General features: G+C 38.7%; 1 protein-coding gene across 2 annotated transcripts in view; it reads left to right on the plus strand.

Moving 5' to 3' along the window:
- LOC107217405 (regulating synaptic membrane exocytosis protein 1) overlaps positions 1 to 26,490 on the plus strand; it is a 1,749,170-nt gene that overhangs the window by 1,398,177 nt on the left and 324,503 nt on the right. For both annotated transcript variants that reach the window (XM_046745888.1, XM_046745889.1), the window contains exon 12: positions 13,611 to 13,735. In XM_046745888.1, the coding sequence (XP_046601844.1) occupies positions 13,611 to 13,735 (125 nt within the window). The remainder of the gene's footprint in view (positions 1 to 13,610; positions 13,736 to 26,490) is intronic.

The following is a 26,490-nucleotide window of genomic DNA, read 5'->3' on the forward strand; positions in this document are numbered from 1 at the left end:
AGTCTAAGGAACTGGAGAAAGGTGGAGGGGGAAGGGGAAGCGTATAGAAAGGAAAGAAGGGAATATAATAGGCTATGCGAGGTGAGGAAAAAGAAAGAAAATGCGGGTTTCATAAAAGAAGCAGCGGAAGCAAGGACACAAAGCAAGGTATGGGAGATAGTTAACAGGGAAAGAAAGAAGTGGAAGAGGGTGAATGAGGAAATAGGCGATCAGGAGTGGAGGGAGTATTTCATGGGATTATTAGGCGGAGTGGAAAGCAAGGTAACAGAAGGCGGGGGGACGGTAAACAGGAAGGGGAGCTGCAGAGGGAAGAGATTAAAAAGGTGATAGGAAAGCTCAGCGATAGAAAGGCACCAGGGGGGGATGGAAAAGTTAGCGAGGTATGGAGGTATGGGGGGGAAGAAATGGAGCAGTGGATATGGAAAACATGTAACAGAGTTTGGGTGGGGGAGGGCTGGCCAGAGGATTGGAGAGAGGGATTGATAGCGCCGATAGTAAAGAAAGGGGAGGGGAAACGGGTAGAAGATTATATGGGGGTGACGTTGATGCCAACTATGTATAAGGTGTATGCGATGGCATTAGCGGAAAGGTTAGAAAGAGAGGTGGAGGAAGAGGGCATGATACCGCAAAATCAAACTGGCTTCAGGAAAGGAATGCGTACAATTGACAACGTATATGTGCTTAACTATTCAATCAATAGACAGGTGGGAAGGGATAAGGGAAAGATGGTGGCGTTCTTTGTGGACTTAAAAGCGGCGTTCGATTCGGTGGACAGGAAGGTGCTGTGGCAGACTATGGAAAGGAGAGGGGTGAGGGAAGGGCTAAGGGTAAGGATAGAGGAAATTTACAAGGAAATAAAGAGTCGGGTGAGGAGCGGGGGAAACGTAGGAGAGGCGTTCTGGACGGCGAGGGGGGTAAGGCAGGGATGTCCGCTCAGTCCGCATGTATTCAACCTGCTGTTGGCGGATTTAGAAGAGGAAATGGGGAGAGGGAGAAGGGTTGGGGTTGGCCGGTGGCAGGGTATGTACGTTAGCGTATGCTGATGACATAGTGCTCCTACCGGAAAATGAAGAGGAAATGGAGGTAATGATTAGGAAGTTAGAAAGGTACATGGATAGGAAAAGGCTGACGGTAAATGTAGGGAAATCAAGGATTATGAGATTTAGGAAAGGAGGTGGCAGAAGGAAAAACATGGATTGGAGATGCAAAGGGAAAAAGATAGAGGAGGTTAAAGAGTTTAGCTATCTAGGGTATAGAGTAAAGTGCAATGGGGGACAGGAAGCACAGGTGAAAGAGAGAGTACGGAAGGCAGGGGTAGTAATGAGTAAGGTATGGGGAATAGGAAAAAGAAGGTTTGGGAGGGATTGGGAAAAAAGGATTTGGTTATTTGACAGGCTGGTATGGACGGTAATAGAGTAGGCGTCGGAGATATGGGGGGGGGAGGAAGTGGAGGGCGGTCGAGGCAGTACAGGATAGATTTTTGAGATGGACTTTAGGAGTGGATGGGCGAACACCGGGATATTTAGTAAGGGAGGAACTACAGAGGTAGAAGCTAAGGATTAGGGCAGGGAGAAGGGCATGGAATTTTGAAAGGAAGCTGTAGAGAGGGTAGGGTAGCGAGTTAGCAAGGAGATGCTGGGAAGAGATAAGGAAAAAGGCAGAATCTGGGAGGCAGGGATCGAGATGGGAAAGAGAAAGGGAAAGCTTCGTTGCGGAAAGGGGAGCAGAAAGTAGAGAGGTAGTCGCGAGAAGGGAGAGGAGCGAGATGGATTTTAGGGAAATAGAGGAGAGAGAGAGGGAAGAACAGAGAAAAGAGAGGCTGGAGAAAATAAGGGAATCGAGGTACAACAGATGGTGCAGGCTAGTGAAAAGAGAAGGGATACCAGGGTATCTGGGAAAGGGATGGGGGGAATGCAGGTGGACAAGGGTGGCAAGATTTAGATTAGGAAGCGAGATGAAGAAGGCAAGGTACTGGGAAGAAGCAGAAAAGAGAAGGTGTCGGGTGTGCGGGGGGGGGGGGGGGGAGGAAATATGGGAGCACGTATGGGAAACGTGCGTGGGCTGGGATAGAAGGGGAGAAAACTGGCAGCAGGTGGTGAGGGAGATGTTAGGTGAGGAGGGGGTGGGAAAAGTTTGGATGAGAGAACTGGAGGGGATCAGGGATGTACAAGAGAATGAAAGAGTGAGAGATGAATGGAAAATGGAATTCGATTAGGATAAGGACGAATAGGGAATAGAATAAGGTAAAATAGGATAAGGTTAAGTCAAGATAAGGATAAAGAATCAGAAAAGGATAATAGGGAAAGTAAGGGAATAGCAAGGCAACGGCACAGGGCACAGGCAATTAGAAAATAAGTAAGGATAAGGTAGGAATTAAGAATAGGATAAGAATAGGTTAAGAAAACATGTAAAAATATGGTAAAAGAAGAGGAAAATGGAAGTCTTTGTAACCCCAAGGGGAACAATAAATATTACATACATAGTTCTGAATAAACAGTTGACCTTGTTCTTTTTTAAATGATTGATTTGTGTATTTTTTGTGAATTTGTAAGTATCGAGTAATTCATCGCCGCGTCGAGGTGAAATCGAAAATTCGTCCCTTAACCTTTGGACCCCTCCCACGCCTTATCTATGGGATGAAGGGAGGGTTATTTGCGGATTTTTTTTGTAGAAAATTTAATTTTCTACAAAACTGTGTTTTGAGATTTTCGAAATTTTGAAATTTGTTCGAACCGCAATCGAGACACCGTTTTGACGTCTCGATTTTTGACAGTTTTTGATGGTTTTTATTCATTTTTTCACCCCCCTACAGCACTCGGATTTCAAAAATTCATTAAGAAATGTTTCTTGGAATAATGTAACGCGTCTGCCCTAAAAATCTCGAACTGTAAATAATGTGTTTAGTTTATTGATGAAAATTGAGGCTCATTTGACTGGTCTACATACGCTGGTAATCGAGGTGGTACGAGAGGTTCAGGTAAACGGTAGACGCTAGCCGAGGTGTTTCTGAATCACAACACGGATATCCACATCAGGCGATAGATGAAGTCATTGGGATCAGAATACGGTAGTCATCGGTAGCTGTTGTCCCTCGGCGGTAGGGATCGTTATCGTCCTGGCACCTTGTTTGCTTGCACAGAAGCACGAGATTACAGATTTCACAAATAAAGAATTAATTACTAGTAGTTATTACCTATTTTATATCGAGTTCATTTGAAGTACTCCACCAGAGACGCGTTTTCCGAGAGTTCGCTTTATTTGTGTGCCCTTGTGACGGGGTGACGGGCTGTTCTGAAACGCCACGCTACAGCACACATACCTACGCACTTACTAATTTGTAACGATTTAAGTATACCGCGGGTAAAGTCAAAGCAAAGACCAAAGGAGATTTGGCTCATGAAGCAATCACGTGTTATATACCGTGGTTCATCCCACATTTCTTCTGGAAGATGAAACTCAACACTCTCCCTCGAACGGTTCCTCATTGAAACAGAAGGTGTTAAATTCAACGGATATAGTGGTGCAATATCACGTCAGCACGTTGAAGTCTAAATTATCGGGAGACAAATCTTCAAAAATTTGAATAAAACAATGGAATATCCACGGGCATGTCGCCATTAACTACCTGCCGCGGAACAACGATTGAAGATTGAAGAGAAGTAATCCGTAATTAAAAAACACACTTTGCAATGGTAGACATTATTTACAAATATTATTTATTTATATACTGACGCTGATGGGAGAAGATGTTTTATGTTTACAATTTCACGCCTATATACACCTAATGTCCATAATTTATGTAGAGAATGAGTGAATCCCTGAATGGAAGGATGAAAGCATATTTAACATGTTGTTAGCTATAAGTATAAATGAGAGAATATAAATCAGGAAGAAGATTGTGCATACTTTTCAGGGCAGACAAATAAAAATAGTAATCTAAATTAATTTCAATAAATGGTAGGTAACACAACTTCCACTAACTGCTGCATAAGTTGTTCATCTTTTTTTTCTCACTCCACACTCTTTTTGACGCTGAGCACGTGATTTCACTTTTATCTCTCTGTAATGTATGTGAATAGTAAATAGTGAACACTCGAATCACATATACATTAAACGTATATAGTCAGTAAATACTTGTATCAAGTTATAAAATCTTATTTACTTACTTTTGTAAGTTTGTATTACACATACTTGCTGCAGTTCCCATTATGATTTTTGAGGTTGTACAACCGGCCGCGCACGATGCTCGCTGCTCGAATCTCGACACTCGCACGCACGCATACATTCGTATATAAAAGAAAGAGAGAGAATGAATGGACGAATGAATGATAAATTTATTATGCCACGCTAATGCAACCATAGGCAAACAAGGAAAAACATACAAAATAAAGAGGTAAAAAATGAAAATACAAAGAAAACATAATAAAGTAAGAGATACAATAAGAAATTCGTAATATAGCTGCGAGAGACTCGATATAAACAAAAATATAAAATTAAGAGAAATAGAATTACAAATGAAAATAAAAAAAAAAATAAAAAAAAACAACAATAATGATGAAATAGATGGTCAAACGGCGCTAAAAGTAAGATTTATAGTATATATCTCTCAAGCTAATAGCTTACATACCAGAGCATACTTATTACCATTCTAAAGATGAAGATGCACTACTACTGAATGCTTTAAAATCATGTCATGTTACCGTTCACAGTGCCGGGCACGGAGATCATGTTTCAAACTTCAAGTCGAATTTTGTAGTAAATAATTATAGAGGCGTTGTTTAAAAGAGATTAAAGACGTCACAGAGGTAATATGGGAGGAAAGAGAATGCCAGAAATAAATTGAGGACAGAGCGAAGGATTTTTGTAGGATTGAGGTACGATGCGAAGGGATGAGGAAAGAAGGTGGGATGGCGGCTCGAGAGGGGTGCAATGGAGGTGCAGCTGGTGTGAAAAACTATTGCAGGTAAAACGGGACTTCATTCCGTAGTAATTGGTACATCACAATGCCAAGAAAATATTTGCGTCTCAGGGCAACCCGAAGTCACGCCAAACGCTCTCTATAGGGAGAGATGGGCTCGTCCCTGCGGACATTAAAAATAAATCGTATACATTAGATTTGTCCTTAAGAAGGCCAAAATCGAATTTTAATGGTCTCACCCACCAAATTGGTTCGTAATAATTAAAGAAAAAGTTATAATTTTAAAAGAAATTTCCCTCCATATTTACCCACCGCTAGGAAGCCTTACTTTTTCCCATAAGAAAAGCATTGATTTTTCGTGATTTTTAATCTTTTTTTTACCACTGCCCTAATTATCCGCTGAAAAATCGTAAATTCTCAGAAAATGTTCCCAATTCTGTTACTTTTTTGTTGAATTTTTTCGAATTCGATACAACCATTTTTGGGCTAGATCGATCACATCTTTATTCTCTGTATGTTGCGAAAAACGCGGAAAGAAGAACTTGGTTTCTCAGACGGCAAATTGCAAAAACTGATTGTTTACCACCTAGAGCCTACGGGCTACCGAAAATTCATAAACCGGATACACCGGTAAGAATTATAGTTTCGTTCACAGACAGTCCTACCATCAATCTAGCTCGCTTCCTTAGTAAATGGATTGGTAACAACATTGTCCCTCCTCTGTCACGTGTAAGAGATAGTTTTGCTCTGGTTAAATCTATTAGGAACTTTCGTCTCCCACCCGATCATGTGTTGGTTTCGCTGGATGTTGTGTCATTGTTTAACAATGTTCCACAAGATCTAGCAATCAACGCGGTAAAGCAGCGCTGCCATCAGTTGGTGGACAAGATTCCTATCCCACTTAATGAACTCATAAAAGCATTACACATCTGTTTTAAGGCTGCCATTTTTAAATTTAATCAGAGCAACTATGCTCAAACTTATGGTTTACCGATGGGCTCGCCTCTCTCGCCAATTTTGTCGGATTTGGTTTTGGATGATCTTGAACAATATTGTCTCAACAAACTGGACTTCAAGCCTCCTTTATATTTCAGATATGTAGATGACATAATCACAGCTGTCCCTTCTGATAAAGTTGCGGAAATGCTATCTGTCTTCAACCAATTCCATCCGAGATTACAATTCATCTTGAAAATAGAGTGTAATCATCGAATTAGCTTTTTGGATGTTCTGATCATTAATGATAACCAGCTCATCAAAACTAACTGGTTCCATAAGGCTACCTGGTCACAAAGGTACTTAAATTTTCATTCTCATCATCCCCGATCTTACAAAATTGGAACGATTTATTGTTGGGTTGATAGAGCCATTCGACTTTCAAGTATGGAATTTCATAACAAAAATTTGTCCTTGATTCATCAGGTACTATGTAAAAATGACTATCCATCTCGTCTGCTCAACAAACATATACATGTCAAATATGATTCCATCTTGTCATCGATCAGTTCCAACAATAATAATGATGCATCTGGTGCACAAGTTATTCAAAAAAACTTTGTTTCCCTCCCATACGTTGCGGGGTTGTTTGAGTCACTCAACAGAATATTCTCTCAGTATAAAATCCAATTTGTGGGTAAAAGTGCACATGATCTATCCTCTATGTTTGATTCTGGTAAGGACCCTTCACCCCCGTGTATGCGTTCTTGTGTAGTCTATAAAATTCCCTGCAACCAATGCAACATGTCCTACATAGGTCAAACAAGTAGGCAACTACACACCAGGATAATTGAACATAAACGCAATATCCATGAACATGTGGGTAATTATACTGCACTGACGAAGCATGCCATCGATTTCGACCATTCATTCAATTATTCTCAAGCCAGCATTATTGACGTTGAACCATTGTATTACAATAGGTTATCGTTAGAAATGTGCAATATTGTTGCACATCCCAATTCTGTCAATCGAAAATAAGATATTGAACATCTGAGTACTATTTACACCTCTGTGATACACCTATCGTGAATATCTATTACCGACTGAGCTTGCTCTCGATTTTACCTTTTAACAAATTCTAGTTTCTATTTAACCCGTTGACTCTGTGCGTGCTCTGATGATGACTAATATCGGTCTCCCCCCACTACACACTGGACGTTCCACATGTTCAAAAGTGCTCCAGACTCAAGACCTAAAACGGTCGCTGTGTGTTTTTATTAAATTAACAATAAGGATGAATGCTTAGGAGTTTCGTATCGCTGTCGTAGTTTTTTTTTTTTTTTGTTTTTTTCAAAAAAATGAACTTTTGTGTCTTATTTGATTATTCGAACACGCATTCACTACATACTAGTGGTTCCTTTTCTTCGGTAATTGAAATTGTCAATTCACAACAGGTAATTCCTCTCATTCATATTTGCATAAAGATCCGTGCTTATTACCTAAACCTTTCATATTTAATTTTGTTATAACTGAGTTGTACATTATTTTATTATTTCTGTTCGTGACAGATGTTTTAAATGAATTGATCTGAGGAGGGCCCCCATCAGGGCTGAAACGTAAACACAAAAAAAGTGTTTTGATGTTCACGACCTTCATATCCAAGAATAATATTATTCAACATTGAAAATTGATGTTGAGAAAGGTATAACAAAATCTGCTACCTCGTTTACATATAGAGAAAAGCGGAATTCCATCAGGACTTTGCGAGAGAGAGTCAGAATTAGTCTCGGTAATAGCTTCGTGTATGACTTCAGGTGAAATATGTGAGAAATTGAAGATAGGATGGTTTTGAGGAAGAGGTTCAACTAGCTGAGAGCAGAAAGCATCCGGGTAAGGCGAGTGAGAAAAATATTGGCAAAAAATGTATTTAAGTCTTCAGCTGGGAAAAAGGAAAAGGGGGAGAATCCACAAGGTTTGGTCAGCCCTGAGTACGCAAGCTGCTTTTACAGGTAAGAAGGATCTGTGATCGTCGAGAGCTTACGCTCAAAGAAAAGTTTTTTGCCAATTTTAGCTCGGTGGATAAAGAGTTACGATAATCACGATAGATAGACATGTTTAGTGATCCTCCTAACCTACGTACACGGCGATACAAGTTATTTCCAATGCTAATTTTTGTTTTCAGGAGTTGGTTAACCACGGCGCGATCGATTTATCAATCGTCCTAGTTTTGAACGGGGCATGTTCGTCCAATAACTGCTTGCGTACGTTCAAAAATGCACCTGCGAAATCATGAATAACAATATTATGATCGGAACTATAGTCACACAGAATATTGCGATCGAGCTTGCAGGACTCTATCAATGCGTTGACATACAGTGTGTGATTAAAATGTTTAATGTCTCGTCTACGGATCAAATGTTTTTGAGGAGCGCCTACGGCAAAATTGTAGGTAAACGCTAGTAAATCGTATCCTGCGATGAACGGCGCATCTGACTTTATAAATTCTGAAATCTTTGAACGACAGTCAACAATCACCACATCTAGCCAACTATCAGCAGACCCCGAGTGGAAAGTAGCCTCAGAGTCGGGAATAAACAAACTGTGTGCCAACGCAAAGTCACACAGTGCTGTCGATTCGAAATTTGAACTCAGTAGATTACAATTTAGATCACCAGTGATGATTATATTGTTATACGACAGAGAGAGACGGGAGAATATATCAGAAAAACCATGAAATAAGTTTCCTTTCGGTCGCCTGTATATGCAGGAAAATAATAGAGTTTTATTTAGAGAGTTTCTGATGCCTAGGATGATAAATTCAGGCATGTCGAGAAATCCGCAGGAGAGAGATGTAATACTTGAAAACGAAGTGAATTATAAATGTAGCATGCCACTCCTCCTCCGCGCTTTCCCAACGGATCATTTCTGACTAGATTATAATTCTCAATTTTAATTAGATCATCTGAAATATTTTCATGCAGCCACGTCTCGGTGATCGCAACCATATGAAAGAAATTCATTGCAACGTGTGCAATTATTATTTGTTCGGAATGTCGAACGAGCGAGTTTGCATCAAAGGATAGGACTTTGAGAGCTGATTGGTTGGTAATATTTGTATTCGTTTCAGTAGTAGCGGTCGGAGAGCGAGATGGAAGTCAGGTGAGCCTGGCATGGTCAGCTTTTGAATTTATTACAATAATATTAGCACCATCGTTACGACGTACGTTGATCGCTCCGAATCTCCACCATACATGTTTATATCCTCGACTGAGTGCTAGTGCCGCAGTCTGTTTCAGTAATTGATTGGTATCACGTGGTAACAGTTCATTAATGAAAATGGGATTGGAACAATCCATCAAAAAAATCTCACGACACGTGAGAGATTTCTCGGCCCGCTTCTTTTCAATAATGAAATCACGAATACCTGTGGAATTCATTTTGACAATGAATGAAAGCTTTGATCGAGCACGGGAGTGTTGTTGTATCGCGGATCCCACAGCTTGAATATCTCTCTTGAAAGCTTCACGAATTTTGAGAATGTCCGACATGAGTCGCTCAATTTCGAGAGATGAGAGAAATTGTTTACGATTTCTTCTTCGGATAGAGAAACATCAGACGGAATGCCACCGAGTATCAATTCAGCAGATGGAGGCATGAAGTATGTGGACGATGCTCTGCTCGAAATTTGCTCAGCCGGAGATGAAATCCGTGCCTGCTCATCTCTCAGATTTGCAGTTTCCGTTTCGGAGATCAGTGCATGATTTTCGAGAGCACTGAGACTACATGAAATGCTCTCTTGTGCAGTCGTCAATTTTAATACATCTTCACGAAGGGATGAGATGGACTGAGTCACGAAATTTCACGGCGAGTTTCTGCAAAATTTACTCACATCGAGTTTGTAATTGACGAGAGCTCAGTGTTAAATTTATGATTTAAATGTTGCAGCTGTTTCGCCATTTAGCCAAGAGAAGGCAGTTCGGAAGATTTAGAATGATCCAAGGAGCCAGTGGGGGAACGGGGAGTAATAGATTATCGTTGCATAGAACATTGCAGAGAGCAGGAATCGCACATAAATTTACTGGCTAATTCTACATTTAGCGGATCAATTTCGTACTTTGATATAATGCAACTATGCATCGTATTAATTCTCTGCGCATGACTCTGATATCACAAATTTTACAAACCTGAGACACTGTTAAAGATAAGAGAATACTGTAATAAATGAACACTTTATTACTCTTTAATATACTTCATTTTATCATTATCACAGAGGAGTACACTTGGCGTGTGGCTGGTATTTCTGCCATCTTTTTCTTGTCTGCCTTCTTTGTCGCGTTGTCGCTAGGTAGCTACAAGTTCGATCGTGACAAATACTTGCAGAACGTTGAAAAATTCGAGTGAGTACAGATATCGTAGGTAGCCGGCAATGAAGAGCTCAGTTGAGAGATAATAAGATAGAACCCAGAGACATATCGAATTCCATTGAGAAAGCGGGAAGGCTCGGTCGATATGTAAGAGTTCCGTTGGCCGATGATAAGTCAATGTTCCTTTGATGGTCGATAAAGTGGAGCGCAGAGGTATAGAGTATTGATCGCAAAACCGGTCGATCGATAATGAGCGGCAGGTGGGAAGAGAGAGGTAAGCCCGATCGAAGTGCGCATGCCCAAGACAAAGTGATAGACAAGGCCCCCTCACACAATCATATTTGTACGTAGGTGTGAGATGGAGATTTGGAGGTTAGAATGAAATGAGTTGATTTTATTCACGAACTGCACGTAATTGCATTCACAGCGGACCAGATGAATTGTGCCGAGATAGTCGGATATATTGTTCGTGCCAAAGTCTGGAAGACAAAACTTCCGAAGGCAGAAGGCAGCAGCACAGAATCTTAAAATGCAGGATTCGATCTAGAATGAGACTGTTACTTACTGTTAAAGAGTGTATTATCGAAGCTTCTTCGTAGGCGAAGTTGCCTCGTAGTTTTGAATTGAACCTTTTTTATTAGTATGAAGGACAGAGGTTGAGGTTTTCTTGAATAAAAAACTCTTGCGTTTGAGCCATCGAATTATGAATGTTTATTGGCTCTTGTGGGAAAAGCCTTGCGGCATAAAAACCCACGACGTATGAACGTTTATTTGTAAACGTATTAAAGCGTGTGTCGCACACGTAAATGTGTCGATTGTGTATATGAATGTGTAAATGGCTGTTACCGCCTGTTTGGCTCATGCCACCGCGATCTCGAATGCGTTTTGTATTGCGATTTTTTGTTCTATTCGATTCGATCGAATTTCGTATGATTTGTATTTGCCTTACTCCGAGGAGCGAACGTATATGAGAGTATATTTGGTCCTCTCGTGTTGGTAGTACACCAACAGCGCTTGGGCTGGTTGTATGGTGAAAGGGTGCAAGACCCTTGGTATGTGTGTATGGGCACTCGGTCCCGTGTAAAATGAAAGATACTCGGGCCGTACTCATCTACCTTACTCCGTAGAGCGAACGTGTACGAGAGTAGATTTGGGCCTCTCGTTTATGGTCGTGGTACGAGAGTACGCACGGGCTCTCTCGCGCACGACGTCACTGACGATCGTCACTAGACGGGCGACCGAACTGGACTGTTTTTTAAAAAATGAATAATGCGCGCTCGCCTCCTCGTCTACGCGAGATTTGGCATTCCTGCGGAGACGAGTCGTTCAAGCGCGGCTCGCATGGAGATCGCAATGACACGGGCACAAACGACGCTCAGGCACTGAACAAAGAGCAAAAGCTGTAGATAGAGAGAGAGTGCGCTAGCGTCACGCATTTTTCATTACGGATGTCTACTTCTACGACTGAACTTCGTTCCCAGCGGATGTCCTCCGATCGCATACGTTTTTTTGATCTCAAGATTCGATTGACGGATGCTTATGAAAAAAATTACAGAATTCCATTACTAGAAGACCTTTTATGTGAATCAATTTGGGCGCGAAGGGCCACTCCAAAGGTTCTGATAAAAATTCTAGAGATTAAAAATCGTTATATTTCGAAATTTGGTCGATGTAGCAAAACTTTTTTTTCATTTTATTTCTTCGAGGGTATATCACCCTCACGAATGATTTGAGATTTTTGTGAGTTGTGCGCGACTGCGAAAATTACGATTTTTGCCCTTTTTTGCGATGCTTTTACTATTTTGACTAGGTCTTGAAAAAAAGTTGTCTAAATAACTAAAGAATATCGAAATTTGCCTTTTCAATATCACTATACCTAACATTCAACTCAGGCATCTTGTATATGAGAGAATTGAGTTGATGAAATGTCGTATTTCATTGCTAAATATAAGTCGTAACAATTTTTTTTTTCTGATGATACATTGTCCTTGTCACTTGATCCTATTAACTTTTCGAGCCTATGTCCTAAATACGAAAAATTCTTGGAGGAGATCATTCGCTTCTATTGTGTTATCTGAAGGAAGAACCCAGCATCATGAAATTTTCAATAAAATGAAGACATATCAATCAAAAATGTATACATTACGATGAGAATGATGCTGGTATCAATGGAATCAAAGGGTGCTGTTGCTGTTGTACTAATGGCTTGCCATCAATTAGATATCGATCTCATGTAGCCGTTCTTGTATACCACCTATCTTACGGCTAGTACTCATCAAAAATAATTCGATCCGCGCAAATGCTGAAAAAATTATTTAACGTGGAAAATGTTTATCCAATTGCAGATGAAAACAGCAACGAGGACAAGATATCATCTCCACCATAAATATTTAGTTGTAAGGCATACTTTCATATTTAAGGATGACAGCATCAAACAATTTCTCTCACATATTTGTTCAAAATAGTGACTATTAATTGTGACTAGTAACGTATTCCGTAATGATATGCAGTCACGAACGACGTTCTTATAAGAATTTTTCAATCCTACATATTATTATTATAATTATCGCCAGTATTGTATTTTATTCAGAATATCTGATTTACGATTAGACTTGTTGATGAACAGTGGAAATATTTCAACAAAAATTCTTACAACATTTTTATTTAGCCCTAAAATACGACGATTCATCAACTCAATGCTCTCATATACAGAGTGGCCAAGTTGAATGTTGGGTAAAGTAATATTGAGAAGACAAATCTCGATATTCTATAGCTATTCAGACAACTTTTTCTCAAGGCCTGATCAAAATAGTAAAAGCATTGCAAGAAAGTGCGAAAATCGTAATTTTCGACGTGGTGCAATACTCAGAAAAATCGCGAATGATCCATAGGGGTAACATACGCCTGAAGAAATGAAATTAGGAAAAAAAAGATGTATTTCATTGACTGGATTTCGAAATATAACGATTTTTAATTCTATCGAATTTTTTTCGGCACCTTCGCAGTGGCCCCTCACGTCCAATTAGTTCACGTAACAGGTCTTTTGGTAATGCATACCCATAATGTTTTGTATGAGGATACGTTAATCGAGTCTTGAGATAGAAAATCGGATGCATAAAATGTTACATTTCACCCCCCCCCCCCTCCCCCCCCGAGAGTGTGGAGGGGGTTATTGACTTATGAACCGCTGGGCGCATGTTTTTCTGACCTAAGAAATATTCCCGAACAGGTAATTTGAGAATCCGCAAACATGGGCATTTAGCCTCTTTTAACCAGGGATACCCTTTGATTCCAGAATTTACGCATGTGTTTGAATATGCATACCCTCTGATCATCTCTGATCAAGAAATAAATGGATCAGACTTGGATTTGGAAATTTATTGTTTCAGCACGTGGCTTTGGAATGCGAGTAGTCGGGGGTAAGACTGGGGTCGACGGTCGAATGTTCGCTTACATTGTGTGGACGGTTCCCGGGGGACCTGCAGACAAGGCGGGACTTCAGCAAGGAGACAAGGTAATGTAACAAATTTCTTTTTACTACTTTTTCTCTTTCATACCGTTTCTTGGTTTTGAATGAAATTTTAATTTTGTTCGTAAGGTTTTCATTCAAAAATAAAACCAAAAATCAGTAAATTTGGAACAATTTTTTCATATATTATTATTTGTCATGATCATGGTATCTTGAATCTGCTAAATCTTGAATTTTTTCTTCATTTGAAGATCTAATTCTATGAGACCAATTTCATTTATCTTACTCAATCCAAAGAAAATTCATATATGGTGGAATGACCTTCTTACTTTCGCAGACAGCATTTTCTCGTGAATGAGTTCATTACATACCGAGATTCAAAAGAATCGTATATTTAGTTATCACGATAAAGCGGGAAAGTTACAAATATAAGCATAAACGGAGAGAATAGAAAATCACAAGCCTAATACTACGCAAAAACCAAGGAAATTGGATGAAAGCACGTATATCTCACAATAATTTAGTAAAGTTGCCTACTTCTATTTGCCCGCAAAATAGAGTAAGACGGAATATAAAAAAAAATTTAAACATGAATTGAAGGACTATTGCGTAGTAAGTTTACACTCGAGCGATAGCTTGTTACGTACTAGCTGCCGTCGTACATACCAGATTCGATATATGTCACACATACATCCAAAATATATAAACGTATTGGGTAATGACCGATCTATTCGCTGATATACTTCGCTTACTTCCAACGAAAAGAACTAGTGAATTTTAGAAGTCATAACAATATATATTTATATCTTCTTTTTCATGATAAACACACTACAAAGAAAAACAAACGATAGATCGTTTTTTTTTGTACTGTAATTGACAATATAATACTCAGCAATTTGCACTTTCCACGCAAAGGCCTGTCATGAGAAATTTTACTTCAACAATATGGAATATCCATTTCGAACTGATGAATAAGAATTCTCGACCTCGTATGTAATATATTATAGATTCTTGGTGATCGGTCAATTAAGAAAACGTATTTTTAGTTAACGTTTCGACCCGGATATGGGCCCTCCTCAGAACGATTTATTTTAAAAAACTGTCAAAAATAACAAAAAAAGGATTTTATAGTATAAATAATGGTACTAGAAGTAATCGGACCTAAATATTGTAGATGTAATACTCTTAGAGCTATTAAATATTGTTGATAGTAAGACCTTATGATTAATTGAGATAAGGATGTTTTTTGGTGTTATTTGCCTTTTGAATTAAGTAAGTGTAATAAGATGTAGTCGAATTCACAATTACAATTGGTGGAAACAGTGTTCTTTTGAGTGACGGTAGACAATGTCAATCTTCAAGTTATTTTATATGTGGGAGTTAAAAGTTGGTAGTCATTAATTAAAAAGATTAAAGAACTATGTTTCTTCACAGTCAGTATGTCATAGTGTTAAAAGGTTATTAAAGAAGGTCGCTTTAGCAATGAAATTAATTCACAGGTGTCAATTAAGTGGAGGTAGGCTCTTTATAATTAAGTTCTACATGTCTAACGAAATATTGTTGGTTGAACCAATTGGGTCAACAGGTGAATAACGACTGATGGAAGAAAACAATATAATCCAGAGTGAAGGTGAACCTATTATAAACAATTATACAGACAAAAATAAATATTTTGTAAGAAAAGTTATGTAGAAAGGACTGTAAATGGAGACGAAATAATTTTTTTTAAAAAAATAAAAAAAGTTAAGGTTAAACAATATTTGTTGTGTGGGCAGAGATTAGAGGTTTGTAAATATTGCTTAAATGTTCAACGTCTTGTCTGAGATTAACGGAATTGTTAACAACAGACAAGACGGAATTGTTAACAACAGACAAGACGTTAATCTCAGACAAGACGTTGAACATTTAAGCAATATTTACAAACCTCTAATCTCTGCCCACACAACAAATATTGTTTAACCTTAACTTTTTTTATTTTTTAAAAAAAAATTATTTCGTCTCCATTTACAGTCCTTTCTACATAACTTTTCTTACAAAATATTTATTTTTGTCTGTATAATTGTTTATAATAGGTTCACCTTCACTCTGGATTATATTGTTTTCTTCCATCAGTCGTTATTCACCTGTTGACCCAATTGGTTCAACCAACAATATTTCGTTAGACATGTAGAACTTAATTATAAAGAGCCTACCTCTACTTAATTGACACCTGTGAATTAATTTCATTACTAAAGCGACCTTCTTTAATAACCTTTTAACACTATGACATACTGACTGTGAAGAAACATAGTTCTTTAATCTTTTTAATTAATAACTACCAACTTTTAACTCCCACATATAAAATAACTTGAAGATTGACATTGTCTACCGTCACTCAAAAGAACACTGTTTCCATCAATTGTAATTGTGAATTCGACTACATCTTATTACACTTACTTAATTCAAAAGGCAAATAACACCAAAAAACATCCTTATCTCAATTAATCATAAGGTCTTACTATCAACAATATTTAATAGCTCTAAGAGTATTACATCTACAATATTTAGGTCCGATTACTTCTAGTACCATTATTTATACTATAAAATCCATTTTTCGTTATTTTTGACAGTTTTTTAAAATAAATCGTTCTGAGGAGGGCCCATATCCGGGTCGAAACGTTAACTAAAAATACGTTTTCTTAATTGACCGATCACCAAGAATCTATAATATAATATCCATTTCGAAACAAGGGACGGAAGAATATGAAATATTGATTGGATTTTTTTTAATACATCGAAATTCATGATATAAGTAGATATGAAGGGGGGTTCTGCGTCAATTTTCTTTACCGCCTTCAGCGGGAGCTGCAAGGATGCGTCTCGCCTGTAGTCGGTGTATTACCGACCTAAGCTAACCTGACCAAACCCATCCTTACCTCACCTGCAAGATGGCAGACTGACCTGCAATATGGCTGACTAACCTGCAAGATGATGGACTGACCCGCAAGATGGCTGACCGACTTGAAAGATGGCTGAGTGACCTGCAAGATGTCTGACTAGCCTGCAAGATGGTGGACAAGATGACGGAGCATGTATTCGGTGTGTTACAGACCTAAGCTAAGCTGAACCAACCCAACCTTTACTAACCTAACCAATGTAAACAACAAGATGGCTGGAGCAAGACGGCTGACAATATAACGGAACACGTTATCCACGTTAGCTAACCCAACCTAATGCACGTAAACAACAACATGGCGGACAAGATTGCAAAGCAAGATGGCGATGCAGGATGACGAGGTGGTATGGAAAAATGGCAGGCGGAATATAACATTTCAAAAATAATAATATCGGGATATGCCGAATAGATTCTGTTGTAATATATGGACAAATTCATATTCTTGATTAATGGCCAGAATGAAACTTGACGAGCCATCTATTGGCCAGCGATAGTTTTGCGTAGCGAGACGAGCTCGCGCGGGACCGAACGCGCCAAGATTCAATCTAGCTCTCTCTACTCCTGGACTCCTTGTTAATAGGACATGCCGCACTGTTCATTATGTAAATAGTTATTATACTCTAATAAACTACAATAATATTAATTGCATAAAACCACACTCCCTCTTTTATATCCACAGATTCTTTTGCACTAATGGACGCGATGGCGACACTGTGATTAAGTAAGCTGGGAATGTTGATGATGACCCATAAAATTTCGGGTTTTTTGTTTGTTGTTTTGATTGTTTATCCCAGGCATATTTTCCATTCGGAGAAAGTGTTACAAAAATAAATATTTATAGCTATAGGTACGGGAAATACACGTAGAATAACTGTAGGATATTTGGAATACGCATTTTTGTTTACCAATGGCTAAAAAATTTTATCATTTACATCATACCAATTTGTACACAGTACCACTAATCGGATTATATGCGACGATGCGGCTCATGCAAGATCATACAGTAGGCTGAAGTGTTTGGCGGGAATTTCATGCTAGTGTCAAATTCTAATCGAATGTCCACAGGTCCAGTTTTCAATGATTCGTTCTCCTTGGAGAAATCGATGACGATTGGTTTATACATTCACGCTTCGATAGCAAAGGTTCAGCTTCTTTGTTATAGTAGGCCGTTTAAAACCGGACATACCTATCATAGAGATTGGCATACTGATTATTGAATATATCAAGATTTGAATTTCCGTGGCGATAATACTGTGAGTGGAGGAAGAGTTTTACATCTCTGATTCGATAACGATTCGGCATTTTTCTGCGGTTCGTTTCTCCTTGCAATTTGAAATCCCAGAACGTCATATCTCGGCTCCTCCAACTGTGTCGATGTCTTGACTGCCCATACATGCCACGTCGTTAGAGAGAGCATCGGATACATGTACGTTTCCCAAGAACGAAAACTCATGGATATGGCCGGATCCATGGCAATGTAGTTGAGTAACTGGATTTTCGGTTTATCGGCCAGTTTTATGTAGGGCAGCAACCACTCGATTTTATTAAGGGTAATTTTGAAGTTTTCCGTGGGTGGGGTCTGAATCACCACATTCAAATCGGTGTTGAAACGTGTGAGAATCAACTCGTGTTTGCCATTGACGATGATTCGACAGTAATCTTCGGCGAAGCCCAGCATATAATTCGACGGTAGAACAGCGTCGAAATTTTCAGAAGCATCAGTTAGTTCGGTATCGCCGCTCAACCAACTGGTATTCTCTAGACTATATTGCTGACCCGTACTTAGGGATAAGTGCCCCTTCATAACGCTGGTGATACCAAAATTTTCATTCCGATCAATCTCCACACCGTTCAACTTATAGCGAACTTCCTCAAACAAATGACAATCAGCTGTATCGATCAATTTCGTAACCGCCCCCGCAGTCACGTTATCATCCTTTGTAATTTTTCCATGAATGTGTAGAAAACTTTTATTAGGCAGTAGACACAACTCTTGATGTTGAACAGCAATGTGGATCTCATCGTTGTTCTGAAAGGTAGATGATGCAAACGACTGATGAGCATGAATCTCAGGGTGCGTGATCGAATCGTCGAATGTTATAGATTTCTGTATTCTTATCGTCTCCTCCGTGGTAATATATACAGAATGTAGAGAATGCGAATTCTTATTTTTCTGAATTCCTACGTGATCGAAGTCCTAGGCTACGAATAAACCGAGTGTTTAGACATGTCAGCTTCGTCAGAGATCTCGGCTCCATTGGAGGTGGTTGGCAAGTGATGACGTTTGGCCATAAAGTCTTACTTTTATAGTTGCTACTACATTTTTTTGTCTCAAACACAATCCCTATTATTTCAGAGATTTCACATGTAATCGCACGGTTATGGTTTCGCCGCGAAAATTGATTAATTCGCCGTCTTGATCAACTATTCTCAGCTGTGAGCGATGTATCGACTGTACAGGGATCGGGAGGCAAATGACTTTGGTGGGCACTTCGATGATCTTATATCCTGATGGAACAGTTGGAAAAAATCATAAATCGTGTAAACTAGACGATCGTACATGTATGCTCCTGTCGTTATATTGCACTCGACGCGCAGAGAGCTGACTTTCAGTATAGCTACCGGCAATTCAGATCTATGAGTGATGGACTTGGTAGCTGCATTGCTTTGAATCCCATTGAACGTCCAATGCAATCCCGCGGTCTTAAGTCCACCCTTTGATTACATGGAATTTCAGCGCTCAACTCGTTGTTGTTGGCTCGCGCACTGAGGGTAATGTCTTGGGGCAGTACCTTGGATAGAAAACTGTTAATATCTTCAATTTCATAGCTTCCTGTAGGTATTGTGATGGATTCTCGATCACAATTTGACCGCGTTATGCGAAATTTATTACAGCCCTTTTCAATATCACCATCGAATTGAATATGAGCAATTCAACGAGTCCGAGAACATAGTTTTTCGGTGATGACAACTCAATTGGGGGGAAATATTGCGCCTCCAGCACGGATGATTCACCCGACAACATTAACGTAAACGAATCCGCCACGACTAACGCTACCCTTTTCATAGACGCCCGCTGAGGAATAAGAGACATGAATGACCGGAAATCACATTATTATAATAAAGGGTGAAATCACCCGTTTTGCCCCCTTTTGATGATCTAGTAGTCATCATAGATAAAAGACGTTTATAAACCTCTTATGTCTTTAAAAAGAATAAGGTTGCTGCGTCAACCAACATTATTGTAAAAAACAGTCTTGTTTCAGACTTAAAACGAGAAACACATATCTTGCAATTAAAGCTTTTTCACGATATTTTATTTACGCCTTTGATTTTGGCTTGATAATCAAACTCACGGATCCATATTCATTTCCGTAACGTCAAAGAACGTTACAGTATTATAATCGTGATATCTCTTATGATTGTATTTTACGCTACCAACACCGAGATGTCTCATCAGTTCTTTGTGTGGTTGGAAATCACCAAAGCTATTGAAATGAACAACCTGATCAGCACTTTTCTTGTTTGCAACTCAATGTGTTCCAGGGCCAGTCTTATCATCCATATTAATAATTGCTGATTTAGGCTTTTTCAACCTCAATTTTAGTAGATCATTCCGCATGTTTACGCCGCGAAAATGTGAAAATTTCATGTCTTTTGCGTACTTGCGTAGATCAAAACCGGTAAGAGCTCGGTGAAGTAGCAGTCTTAGTTTTTTGTCGGTCGTAAGTGCAGACCCATACCTTCTCCGTAGGGTTTCAGGTATAATCCTTTACCCAAAGCAATCACCTTTATTGGGGCGTTATGTCGTTTGATCTTATTTAACTGATGTTTGTTTGCATTGGCGTCATTTTCGGCTTTAGCTACGCCTGCAGCACTTCCAGCTAGAACCCCCGTAGCACTGAGACCGGCCAGAATTGGAATGCGTAAAGGGAGAATACCTCCAATGTTATCAGATAGGGGTATAATGCGAGGTACATGTGTTTTCTTTCTATCGAGCTTTACCGCTGAACGAGCACCTGACAGCGCTGTCGCAACAGCCATATGAATAGGCTGCATTGTTTTTTTTTTTTTTTGCAGCCTTAATAAGGGATTCGAAATTAATTGCACTCTTCCTCCGTTTAGTCCTCAAACTCGTTATACGACGCTTAGCATCTGTTTACACTTTTCCATTTGTTCTTGTGGCGCCAAGTCCCGCTCGCTTTCCCATTAAACTCATTTAAAGTTGAGATTCAGTTTGGATTGTATTGGTGACCTACCAGGCTACGGCTTTTTCACTCATGCTAGCGTCTTTAGTTAAGACACGACTCCACGCCTTCTCGACGAACACTATATCAGCTTGATTTCTTGCAGCACTGTTATCCTGATTCTAGAGTACGCAATATCTTGTTCTTCACATGCGGCGTCCAACGGGTTGATACCAGGATTACCACGAGGTAACCTCTTTGACAGTTTTGAACCGAGTCCGCGGTACTGATACCCTGGCACATGTAATTCAACCGGAAGATGATTGATGATTTCATTTAATAGACCTTCACCACATTTCATGCATGTGCATATCGCCATGGTCAAACAACAACTGACCACATTTCTATAAAAGAAATGAACTGATATGTAAACATCTTAGTCCTCGTCGTCATGTTAATCGAGCACCATGAAATTCGAAGAGCAAACAAATGAATTACCTGTTGCGAATTCCGATAAAATGGTTCAACGAGCAAAAAAGACAACAAAACGCCATGGAAAATTAATGCCAAATACAGTGAGAGCAGTTTTTTGTGGTCCATCTAATTGTAGTAAGACTAACGCCCTACTCTCGCTTATCATCCACGGCAATGGATTGAGATTCAAAAATGTCTACGTCTATTCAAAATCACTGATACAGCCAAAGTATCAATTTTTGCAAAAGTTATAACAACCGGTGCAGAGTGTAGGTTATAATCCGTCCGCTGAAAACAAGGAGGTTATGAAACCTGAAGATGCACACCCAAATTCCATCATGATTTCCGATGATTTCGCATGCAAGAAGCAAAATAATATCAGAGCATACTTCGGCATGGGTAGCATTGGAATGTCGATAGCTTTTATCTCAGCCAGACGTATGCGCGTATTCCAAAACACCTCGTGCATGACAATGCAAATTTGCTGGTATTGTTTCGCTCGGATGAAATGAATATGAAACATATTTACATTGACCATGTCAACACCGACATGACCTATCAGCAATTGAAAGACTTATGCTCAGCGTGCTAGAATGATAGCAAATATTATTTTGGTCGTCATTAATGAAGACAGTGAAATCGATCGGGAGAAGGTACAGGAATGATTTTGATTGATTTATAACCATATATTAGTATAAATTTGCACAGTTCCTTTGCAATAATGGAGACGCAAACATGGAGAGCACTAACAGCCATAAACACAGCGATGTGTTGATTCAAATATTGAAAGCTAGCGATGCGATACGCTGGAAACATAAAATGATTAAATCAGACCAAGACACCGCGCAGCAGGTTATGGGAAAAATGTTTGAGCCTGTCGTAGCACCACTGCAAGAATTGGTTGATACTTCGAAGCGACAGATTGAGTACGAAACCAAAATAGAACAACCAGATATTACCATGGAAGAAGTAAAACTTGTTGAGAACGACGATAATGATGAGGAAGATATGGATGTGGGGAGTAAAACTTATGAGAGAACACCAGCATTACTCGAATTATTGTTCAAAAAATCACCCGATCCCACGCTTGTGAATGATACAGACAAAAATAATTATATAAAATTGTCACCATCGAAATGCACATCGAAAACATTACAACGCCGATAAAAGCATTCGTGTTGATGCAAAAAGTGCAGAGCATAAAAATTTCATTACGCAATTTGTCCGCTCACAACGAAAATCTGGCAAAGGTTCACCCAACTGTAAAATTGTATAAAAGGATGGACAAGAGGTCGATTACGTCTACTGGGATAATCCAAATAAAATCGTGGATCGTCTCCGACTGCTCATGACATTACAGGCGGCTGGCAATACCGATCATGCCAACGAAATAGTTGCAATCATTGAAGAGGTGCGAGAAGCTGTAATCATTGATTAGTGATAGATCAACGAGAAAATTATCATTTACAGATTAGTCGTTGAACGATGAGCATGGATATATTCGGACGAGAATTGGCGCGTGCTGAAAGTAAAAAATTTGTGCGCGACCCTCCAGGCATCTGATTTAAAATCACTTAGGACAATCAATATGTTATAGCAAATAAACGATTTTGTAACGTTGCCGATCTGCAGCATGCAAACGATGTCGTGCCCTTGAAAGGTCTACACAGTGTTCTACAAAATACCGTTGAAGATCTTACGGAAACGTTTCAATCAAATTTTTCTGCATTCTCGAATGATATCAATCAACTGCGTAAGAATGCTGAGAAGAATTGCAAGCTTATAAATAATGTGCCGGAGCGCACTCAAAATCTTGATGGTGAACTATTAGCACAGGAAATATGCAATCACAACCTAGTCGCGCGGGTTGAGGAACGAAAATTCGGCACGTGTTTCCACAGGCTTTACGTCTTCTGTTACAACGTTCTCGTTGAAAGCGTTAGAAATATTGTACCGCGTGGTGTATTACCGTTTCCTGTAACTAAGTAGTTATAGTCTCAGTGATTAAACATGTACTTAGCCAACAGTAGCTTCCACCCATACCTGAGACAATCCACAAACAGCGGCATAGGTTTTGGGCCTAAATATTTCGATTTCAAATTATTGTTTATATCTTGTTAATCACATTAAAATGAATAAACTGCGAAAATTTCTGAGCTTTTGCTACGTAAGAAACAGAGAAACACTCATTCTTGCGTTTTTCTAATTTTTTTGGTTTTTTAAAGTTTTCATCTGACTGAATAATAAAATAAATACATCGACAATACTATTTTTCATCGGAAACTTTCTGAATATTTCAAAAATTCATATTTCAACTATGAATCATGTAACTTTGAGTCAAGTTAAAAAGTGAAAAATAAGAGAATTCCGAAACAATTTTTTGATTTTTCTTATCCAAAGCTGAGACAATTTTAGATAAAACCACGCGTAAAAAATGCTAACGCTATGGGTTTAAAAACAAAAAATAAAGTCAAATAGTCAGTTTATTGAAAGTTCACGCTCACGCTATTTTACATTTTGTTTTTTTCAGTCGTTAAATCTACAGTGACTTGTAATAGCGAATATGTATGTACACTAATTCTACACATGCAATTTAGAACTAGATATACTCAAAATGAAAGAGTGAATTTGAAAAGTTAAAATAAACAACGGCAATTGCGAAACAATATGAAAACATTCGCGGAATACACTACACGAGACACTCAACGCAGCAGAGTTCAATAAACACGTGCGCCGCGAGCCACAAACTGATGCCGCTGGAACTTCTGAATTACGGTGCTGTCATAGTCATGAAACTGAACATGACAACAGTCGAACCAATTGGCTTCTCATGACGAGTAAAAAATATATTTAGTTCGGGATGATAAAATCAACTATTCACTGACGTGAAATGAGAGGATCGTAATAAATTATGATTTCGTATAACATTTCATATTTTACCAAACATCACAGGTGAGGTGTGGTAGCAGTCGCGACAATTGTCGGGTGGGTTAACAGGGCGATTTTAAATCGCCCCAGGATGATATCTCCGAAACGAAGCAAAATATGGGAAAACACCTCAAAAGAAAGCTTTTGGATGTAGATGGGCAAAGAATACCGTGCAGTTATAGTTTTTGTAGGAAAACGGGCTGAGCTGTGTGTGAAGGTCAACTTGGTTAATTATAAACGGAAAGATATTGTTTTTCTTGTAGAATCTGAAAGCACATCAGATAAAAATATCTGGACATATATGGTATAACAATAATTATGAGATAAGAGCTGAGCGGTTTGGATCATAACAGGGAGGTCAAATTAATATAAAATACTCCAAGTATGAAAATGTGACACTAAATTGAAAATAAGAATCACACGTATGTTTATATGATGTAAGAATCATACAGATACGAAGATATTGGCGGCGAAGCATAGGTAGGCCCTTCTGTGAGTGGAAACGTCCGCTGAATAGAGAAGGAAGAAAGATCAGACAGGCGTTCCTGTCTCTCTTTAACGACAACAGTACGACAGGGACAGACACAACTGTGGGACTTGTCATCTTTTTCTATTTCCTTGACGCTTTGAGCAATGCCACACCGCCTCTATCTTAATCGACCGATACGACTGTCGGTAAGGTTGCTCGTTTTTGACCTCAAATCGGTACGGCAGAGCACGTTTTATCCGACGAGAGTGGGGGTAACCTTCAAGGGTTTGCGTCTGGGATGTGCGGAGCGGCTCGGTCGGTAAAGATGGTGTTTGTACTTAGAACCCCTATTACCATACTACTGTCGTTTGAAGCGAAACTTTGGCTAAGTAGAAATCTTAACCAAATATGCAACCGAGCATAGAAAGACTTCAATGACCATCTATTTTATTCATATCCAACATCGTCACTGTCTACTGTGCATATTAATACGTCCACCGAAAAACACCTCTCTCGTCTCAATTCTATTTTACAAATAATTTCCTCCTCACTCCGCGTTTTTATATTTTTAATCATACATCTGTATGTTATTCGTTATTTATTATGTATTTTGTTATATTTAAACTACAAGGCTAAATTGATAGACCTGCGACGAGTAGTGTGCTTTTTATACTGTAACCTTCGAATAACTTATTTAAGAAAGAGTGGAGGAGTGAAAGAAAGAAATCGAATTATCAAAAGTTGTACAGCAAACTCAGTTTCTCTTGGCATCTGATTTTCGGTGTTTATGTCTTTTTCTTATTTTCTTGCATAGATTGTAGAGAAAATAAAATGGTTACAGTATCTGATCGAGAACTCTTTGGCGAGTCCATATGTGAATCATGTACACGTGAACCTTCATTATCCTACGTATAACATACATTGAAATCAAAAAACATTCAAATCAAAATTATTTTAAGATCAAACAAAAATAAGGAACTTGAATTATTTTACTCCTAATTCTATTATTCAGGACATTTACTATTATTTTATGAATTAATTTGATTTTTATCAGTCTTTTCTCATCCACATGAGCTTTTTGTGGCATTTACATGCGTGTGAGTAGATCATTTGAGTACTCCTAAAAATCCTTTTTAATAAAATTGCGGCTCTTCAACTATAATTTAACTATATCATATATTATTATCTGATAAAAGATTCCTCATATGATATTCATACTCAATCATTAATATTGTTGAACAAAAATTGTGAGAGCTGTGACTAAACTGTTGCACAATATCACTGGCTATGTTTGCAATTGAAGGTCCATCCGAGGAACTTTGAGGTTTGTATAAAATACAAATCATTTTTGTCTTATTTAGTTTGTGTAAGGATGAACTTTAGCACTGAAATTTATGTTTTTAAAATAATAGGGGTAGTAAACAGTTATCATAGTATATTCTATCCTCAGTAGAGTCTGTTCTAGTTCACCATCGACATTCGGGTGAGGCATAAATTTGATTCGAAGCTAATTGGCTCACTAACACTTATATATGCCTTATGACGAATAGAAGAATGGTCCCAAACTTGATTTTTTGTATTCCCTGTCAGAAATATTATGAACGGATCTGTGATTTCAGCAGAAGTTATAAAAAAAAATTTACCCGTGAATGTCAAAACATTTGAAAGTCTGATATGACACGAAATGATATGTACGAATAAGTGAACAAAACCCATTAGTTAACCCGAGTACATATCATGGCTATAATACATGACTGTTACAGAGAGAAAGTCCAAAATAGTATATTGTACTGAAGTTTGGAGGCGA

Source organism: Neodiprion lecontei, chromosome 7 (genome assembly GCF_021901455.1).
Source record: "Neodiprion lecontei isolate iyNeoLeco1 chromosome 7, iyNeoLeco1.1, whole genome shotgun sequence".
NCBI lineage: Eukaryota > Metazoa > Arthropoda > Insecta > Hymenoptera > Diprionidae > Neodiprion > Neodiprion lecontei.